The sequence below is a fragment of the Miniopterus natalensis genome, chromosome 12 (assembly GCF_054644295.1).
Source record: "Miniopterus natalensis isolate mMinNat1 chromosome 12, mMinNat1.hap1, whole genome shotgun sequence".
NCBI classification, from domain to species: domain Eukaryota; kingdom Metazoa; phylum Chordata; class Mammalia; order Chiroptera; family Miniopteridae; genus Miniopterus; species Miniopterus natalensis.
The window spans coordinates 18436847-18444829 of record NC_142092.1 but is presented as its reverse complement, the minus strand read 5'-3'; the positions used below and the strand labels follow the sequence as shown (position 1 = coordinate 18444829).

Below are 7983 nucleotides of genomic sequence, written 5' to 3'. Positions count from 1 at the left end.
AATATAATTGGCACTCAGTAAAATGCACTTATTTAAAGTTAACACTTCGATAAGTTTTGACGTGTGTGTACACCCCTGAGACCATCAGTACAATCAGATATTGAACATGCCCATGTCCTGTCAAAAGTTTCCTTTATCCCTCCAACTCATGCCTCACTACCACTGTCCCCAACCCCAGGGAACCACTGATCTGCTTTCTGTCATTATAGTCTAGTTTTTTCTTTCTAGAATTTTATATAAATGGGACAGCACAGAATGTACTCTTTTTTCGCCTGTCTGCTTATACTCAGCATAATCATTTCGAGACTCATCCATGTTGTTGTGTGTATCAGAGATTCATTCCTTTCGGGTACTGAGTAATATTTCATTACATAAATATACTACAACTTCTTTAACTGTTCTCCTGTGATGGACATTTGAGTTGTTTCCAATTTGGGGATATTACAAATAAAGTTCCTACAAAGATCCATATACAAGTCTGTGCATGGAAATCCGCTTTTTTTCTCTCTCTCTCTCGGGTGAATAGCCAAGTGGGATGACTGAGTCATATGGTAGGTGTAGTTTACCTTTTTAAGAAAAATAGTTTTCCAAAGTGGTTGTAGCATGTTCCATTTCCACCAGCAGCGTATGAAAGTTTCAGGTGCTTCACATCCTTGCCGGTGCTCGACAGGGTCAGTCCTTCTCACTTCAGCTATCCTAGTAAGTGCGTAGCGGTATCTCACTGTGGTTTTAATTTGCATTTCCTTAATGACTAATCATTTCAATCATCTTTTCCTGTCCTATGTATCTTCTTTGGTGAAGTGTGTGTTCAAATCTTTTGTCCAGCTTTTATTGGGTTGTTTTGTTATTATTGAGTACTGAGAGTTCTTTATGTATTGATATAAGCCCTTTATGAGATATGTGACTTACAGATATGTTTGCCCAGTTTATGACATGTCTTTTCATTTTCTTAAGAGGGTCTTTTGTACATTTTTAAAAAATATATCTTTATTGACTTCAGAGAGAGGAAGGGAGAGGGAGAGAGAGCTGATGAGAGAGTCATTGATCCGCTGCCTCCTGCACGCCCCCGACTGGGGATCGAGCCCGCAACCCGGGCACGTGCCCTGACCGGGAATCGAACCTCGATCCCCTGGATCCTAGGTCGACGCTCAACCGCTGAGCCACGCCCGGTCGGGCTTAAGAGGGTCTTTTGAAGTGAGCTCCATTTTTTCTTGTTCCTAAATTAATTGTTGGGGATATAATTTAAATAATGCATTTTGGGTTTCCCAAGAATACCCTACTCAGAGAATTATAAAGCAGAACAGGAATTTTGAAACAGAATGTCAACTGAAGCAGAATTTGTTGATTTGGTGGTAACTGTTGGACGTGAACAAGCCTCTGGGGTGCTCCCCGTCAGTCAGTTAACCAGGTAAGTAGTTAACTTGGTCTCACTAAATCAGAAGAGAGTATACTTCTGTGCTGGCAACTCTACAATTGCAGAGTTTGATTTTTTAAAACTAACTGTTTTAGGAGATTTTAGACAATTAAAAGGATGTTTAAAAGTAAGTTAACATTGAAAACAAAAGAACAAATTCATAACACAGGGTTTTTTGGCCCAATAAGTTTAGAGAAAATGCGTGCAGTTGGCAAGATCTCACTCTGGGTGCCACTCACCTTCTGACTCCACTGCCAAGCGCTGACTCTCTGCCCGTCCCACAGCCAGACTAGCGAAGGGCCTTACCTTCTCTGCTGGGTAGACCTCAAGTGTATCACATACACATACAGAACTCAACCAGGATAGCTGGTGACTTTCCTCAGAAAGGGCAGTGGCTATGCTAGGTCCTCATGGTGGAATGGACTCCTCTCTAATAATAAAAAAAACAACAGAAAACGTTTCACATTCATTATCTGATCTAGGCCACACAAAATCCAGCCTTTAGTGTCTCCATGTCCTTATTTGCTATTCATGTATCTCTTTGGTGTAGAATCCATTCAAATATATCACCCATTGAGAGGGGGTGTATTATTTTCTTATTGTTGAGTTTTGAGAGTATTTTAAAAAATATATTCTGGATACAAGTCCTTTATCAGATATGTGATTGGCAATTGTTTTCTCCCAGTCAGTGCATGGTCTCTGCATTTTTAAAGAATATTTTATGAACAAATCCCTGCATCAGATGTATCTGAGGACCTTAAAGTGCCTAATCACACCCAAAGTGCCTAAATATCAACTTTGTTAACTGCATAAACTATCATACAAATGTACGCTGATGTTATCCTATAATCTGTATGTTTAAATGGTTGGGCAATATTTATGTATTAAATGTAACCCAGATGTTTGCCAGGGCCTCCTAACCGCTTACGAGCTAGATAAAACCGGTCCTTCTCCAATCAGTGTCTCTGGAGGCACCACGTCCTCTTCCTGATGTCCTTGGATTCCTAAGGTGGGACCTGGGAATGTGGCTCTGTTGTAATGACTCTGCCTTCTGTCCCCACTAATTTGGTTCATGAATAGAAATCTGGAAACCCTATGCCTGTTTCTTTATACTATTTCAAATACAGGCCTGGATACTTGCTATGATTTCCACATGCACAGGGACTCTGTGTGGGGAACCATCTCTGACAGGCGCAGAGATGTTGATCATGCTCTGTTGACCGTGACTGTTAGCTATATTTATAAGAAATATTAATCATGTTCTGTCAACTGTAATTGTTCTGTTCTAATTAGACGAAGCACTTTCTAATCTGGCTGAGAGTTGTAAGCCCAGGACCCAGGAATTACCCTTGGAATGCAGTCCATTCTCCTTTTCCAAAACCACCCATCATCGTGGAAAGATTAACAGCCTTGTTCCCAAAACAATGGAATCCCGAGGCTCCCGCGCTTTGCGACCCCCAGCCCACGTTGCTTGTAACCCGTTAGCATTATATCTTGCCTACTTCCCCATGCCTGTAATTCCTACTTTCCCACGTGATCTTTGTCCTTCTACCCAATATAAGGATCTGGCTTATGGGGCGGTGGGGGCGGCAGAGCAGATTTTCGTGGATGACTCTTACTGCTCTCCCATACTGCAGGCAACGTTGGAATAAATGCTCATATATGATTCAACCCTGTTTCTGCTTAATTGGCTGAAGTAGTCACAGGCAGCCTGGACCCACTGTTGTCTGGTTTCATCTCTACCGAGGGTTTGGAAGAGATGGAGGAGAGGCTTTCATCCCATCATTACACATAATTTCAAGTTGCATGTGAGACATTCTTGTTCTTAAAAGTCCTTTATTCACCCCCACCAGACATTTTTCACTGCTGTTCTTTTCTACAGAACATCCCACTCCAGACCATCTGGTGAGTTTCTCTCTATCTCTTTCCTCCTCAGAAACAGACACACAAATACAAGCTATTGGTGTTGTGCTGCCTTTTGTGTTACTACACCTACAACAGTCGATATTTTTCTAAGCAATGAGTGCTCTCTTTGCAAGGTATTCTGGTGCCAAAATAAATTAATAAATGACACCCTCATATGTAGCTATCTGTTTAGCATATGCAAATACACATGCACTTTGGGTTAGTCTCCCTCATCCTTATTGAAATTATTAATTATCACTTGCTTGTCCCCTACGGGTGAAGAACATACTTCTGGTAACCTGGATGGGCCGACAAGTTCAATTGTGGCACAATTATAATTCAAAAGAAGAAACCTCTCCTCTGCCCGGGCCCCAGCACACATGAAGGGCAGGCATGTCCAGGGCTGCCCCAGCCTCTCGGGTGCTGGGCCAGTTCAGCACTTTGGCCCAGAAAAGATGATGGGCCGTTGGAACCCATTGTGGAGAGAGACCTCTTTAGCATCCTCTTGATTGTTCTAGCATCTGCCTCTTACCCTGCATTTCTATGTGCCAATCTTGTCTTTGACTCCCAGGCAAAAGGAAGTACAGCTGTGGGGTCATAAAGAGTGAAGAATTGGAGGGAAGAGAAGATTTATTGCTTTACAGGGACCTTGGCTGATTTGGGATGATGGCCACAGACCCACAAGGATGGTGCTTCTTGGTTCCACAGCCAGTGTGTTACCAGCCTGGAGTCAGAAGGGGGAGCCCCAAGGTCATTGCCTGCACAGTACTTAGTGTTTTCTCTGAAATTCCTGACTGGCAGGCTTCTTCCCCGAAAGGCTCTGAAAGGGAACTCTGACTTCTGCTCTAGGAGAAAATGCCTAGATACAAATACAGTTTAATACAATTCTTCCCTTTGGACCTTTTTAAAACCTCTACTCACTAGCTATGTGAGCTTGGGGCAGTTACTAAACCTCTTTGAGACTTAGTTTCCTGACCTGTAAAATAGCAATAATGTAATTTTACCTACCTGAGGGGTGCTTGTGGGGAAGACTAAACCCAATTACATGCATAAGAGCTCAGCACAGTGCCTAGCTGACAGCTGCTCATCATAACAGGAACAGTCATAATAACCTAAAAAACCAAGGGGTTCAGTACAAAGACAGAAATCCAGCATCCTGGTTTTTCACTTGGCCTGAAACAACTTTATCTGCTGCTCCTGCTTAGGATTTGACTTTAGGGAGTATGTGGACCCAGAGACGCAGAGAAGCAAGAAAATCAGGTAGAATTTTCCTGAAATTCTATATAAACAAGGCAGGGGAGATCAGGAGCAGACTTGCTTTTCTAACAAAACAAAACAAAACAAAACAAAAGGGACAAAACCCCCAATTTTCTATGTGGCTTCCTTGAATTTTAAATTCCTCGAAGACCGAGGCCAGCACTACTCTGCAGGCATATTCCAGCAAGAACATCTAATAGGCGCCCTGTAATTTTCAATGTAGGTAGTTACAGAAATCAAGTTGAAATAAAAACTGCCATGTTGACTTTGTTTCAAAAAATTTATTTTTAAGGTAAAAGTGTAAATAAATTAAAAAATTAATAAATAATTAAAAAATTCAAAAGTCTTTAGCTGTCCTTTCAAAGGCAGTGCGTTAGCTGTCAGTCAGTCAAAGAGTCACCGGTTGAATGCCTGAAGTCACGGCGAGCATTGCTGGTCCCCAGAGGCAGTCACTGTGAGCACTGTTAATTCCCAGAGGCACAGGCTGAGGGATCTTCAGTTTTGGAGGCAAACTGTCAGCCTGTTAAGGAAGGAAATGTTCCTGAGGATTTCCCTTTGGACTACCGTCCAGGCACATCTGCTGTATGACTGGGCCTTCAGGTACTGTACTATCCTCGAGTAATAGGCCTCTAGGCGCCACTTAGGCACCGCTTCACCTTCCCAGGTGATGTTCCCCTCCTTCAGGGCTGTCTCCAGACGGTTCATCTGCCAGAAGAGTTTCTCCTGAAGGTTCTCAACAATGGTCTCATTCCAGCCAGTGCTAGAGAAATTTCTTGTGAAAACATCAAAGATCTTCAGGGCCATCCTTTGGATGATCAGCACGGCTTTCTCCTTCCGTAACTGCTGTGGCTGCTGAATCTCCTTAGGGGCCTGGAAGTCCTTGGTGATCATGCAGCTACTGTTCAGCTGCAACAGGAGCATCCGACAGGCTACGTTGCTGCTTTTTTGGTGGAACTGAAGCAGGTCGTAGTTGATGGAGATAACGGTGGTGGAGAAGCACAGCAGGAGAGCGAGCTGGAGGATGCAGCTGTTGGCCATGACGAGGAGAGGAACAGCGTTGCCTGTACCACCTAGGTCCCGAGGCAGAGTCTTCAGGGTTCACGGCGTGAATGTCCTCTCTCCATGAGTGCCGGCTATTTATAAGGCCACCAGCCCTCACTAAGAGGAATTTCCCATTTTCAGTTCTCCTTTCCATTTTTCTTTTGTCATTTATACTTTTTTTAAAATTTTCTATTATAGTTGACATACAATATTTTATTAGTGTCAGGTGTACAAGATAGTAATTAGACATTTGTATACCTTACAAAGTCACCCCCCCCCTAAAATCTAGTACCCATCTGGCACCATGCATAGTTACTACATCATTATTGACTATTTCCCTCTGCTGTGCTTTCCATCTCTGTGACTATTTTATAACTGCCAATTTGTACTTCTTAATCCTTTCGCCTTTATCACACAGCCTCCCAATCCCTCTCCCGTCTGACAACCATCCATTTTTTCTCTGTATCTATGAGTTTGTTTCTGTTTTGTTTGTTTATTGATTTTGCTTTTTAGATTCTAAATATAAGTGAAATCATATGGTATTTGTCTTTCTCTGTCTGACTTATTTCACTCAGCATAATACTTTATATCTGGGTCCATTCATATTGTCACAAATGGCAAGATTTCACTCCTTTTCATGGCTGAGTAATATTCCATTGTGGATATATGTACCAAGACTTTTTTTTTTAATGTATCTTTATTGATTTCAGAGAGAGGAAAGGAGAGGGGAGAGAGAGAAACATCGGTGATGAGAGAGTCATTGATCAGCTGCCTCCTGCATGCCCCCGACTGGGGGTTGAGCCCACAACCAGGGCATGACTGGGAATCGAACCACCATCTCCTGGATCCTAGGTTGATGCCCAATAGCTGAGACACTTTTTTATTCACTCATCTATCGAGGGCCGTTTGGGTTGCTTCCATATCTTGGCTATTGTAAATAATGCTGCAGTGAACATATGGGTGCATATATTTTTTTTGAATTAGTGTTTTAGATTTTTTTGAATCAATACCCAAACGTGGAATTTCTGAGTCATATGGTAGTTCTATTTTTAAATTTTCAAGGACCCACCATACCATTTTCCATAGTGGCTGCACCAACTTACAATCATATCAACAGTGCACAAGTGTTCCCCCTTCTCCAAAACCTTACCAACTCTTGTAGTTTGTTGATTTATTGACGGTAGTCATTCTGACAGGTGTGAGGTGATATCTTATTGTGGTTTTAATTTGTATTTCCCTTATGGTTAGTAATGTTGAGCATCATTTCACGTTTGTTGGCCATCTGTAAATTATCCTATCTCAATATTTCTGAGACCATTTTTTTTAGGATATAGTAACTAATTTCCATAAGAGAGGTATAATTTAAAAATCTAATTACAATTTTATATCATGCTTATATACTTAGGGAGACATGATATATCTTTAAAGATTTTAATAAAAAATAAAGTTATAAATAATAATTATGATATAAAGTAATAATTTTCAGTTTTCAGAAAATCTTCCATTATTTTTCAGTGTTAATTTACTGAAACCCCACTGTGTGCAAGGAACTGTAGCATGAGCTGCTGCAGGTTGTAATCCTCACTCTCATGGGTCATGCAGTTAAGTAAGGGAAAGAACATTAATCAAAGAAATACACAAGTGTAAAATGCAACGGTGGCAAGTGTTGCAGAGGAGAGGTTTGTGGTTGTGTGTTCCTAGAATATGGGAACATGACGTAGTAGGAGAGGTCAGAGAAGACCGCCCTGAGGTGGTCACACTGGAGCTGAAATTGGAAGGAAAGTAGATGGACTGCCTGTGCAAAGGCTCTGTGGTCAGAGAGTGGTGGTAAAGACTATAGGCCATGGTGATTAACCTTCAAGTCAAAGAATTGTCTAAGATTCGGCCAGAGGGCAGGTGGGAGCCAGATAGTCCAGGGACTATGAGACTGTGTTAAGTTTGTCTTTATCGAAAGGGTAGTAGAAGCCATAGAGGGTTTTAGGTGGGGTGGAGTAACTTGATTTGGTTTTAGGGGTAGGAAAAGACTCTCTCTACAGTAAGCAATAAGTAATGGAGGGAGAACAGAATAAGTGCAGACAGAACAGTTAGGAGATTTACTAATATGTTAGACCAGGGAGTTAGTGGTGGAGAAAGATTAATTTATTTATGTGAATTCTCTCATTTCCTGACAATCCAGACTCAAATGCTTGAAGAAATTCTCTATCATTTTACAGATAGCTGCATTATTGGTTATGATGATTTCAATATGTTTAAATGTAGAGGGACATTACTTCTACTTGTACCAAATTGCAGTAGAGGCTGGAAGTATGTGGGTCAATGTGGATTTATAAACCTGGAGCAACCCTGAGCTCCAGGTTTCCCAGCAT

The 7983-nt window shown here is 41.6% G+C and overlaps 1 protein-coding gene across 1 annotated transcript; it reads right to left on the bottom strand.

Moving 5' to 3' along the window:
- Positions 1 to 5071: 5071 nt before the first annotated feature.
- On the bottom strand, positions 5072 to 5614 carry IFNB1 (interferon beta 1). The gene has a single exon (XM_016205483.2). It carries the CDS (start codon positions 5612 to 5614, stop codon positions 5072 to 5074), a length of 543 nt encoding a protein of 180 aa, XP_016060969.2.
- Between the last annotated feature and the right edge of the window lie 2369 nt (positions 5615 to 7983).

Bases quoted from the DNA above. Each gene is read 5' to 3' on its own strand.
- IFNB1 (XM_016205483.2), bottom strand. From the start codon at position 5,614: ATGGCCAACAGCTGCATCCTCCAGCTCGCTCTCCTGCTGTGCTTCTCC.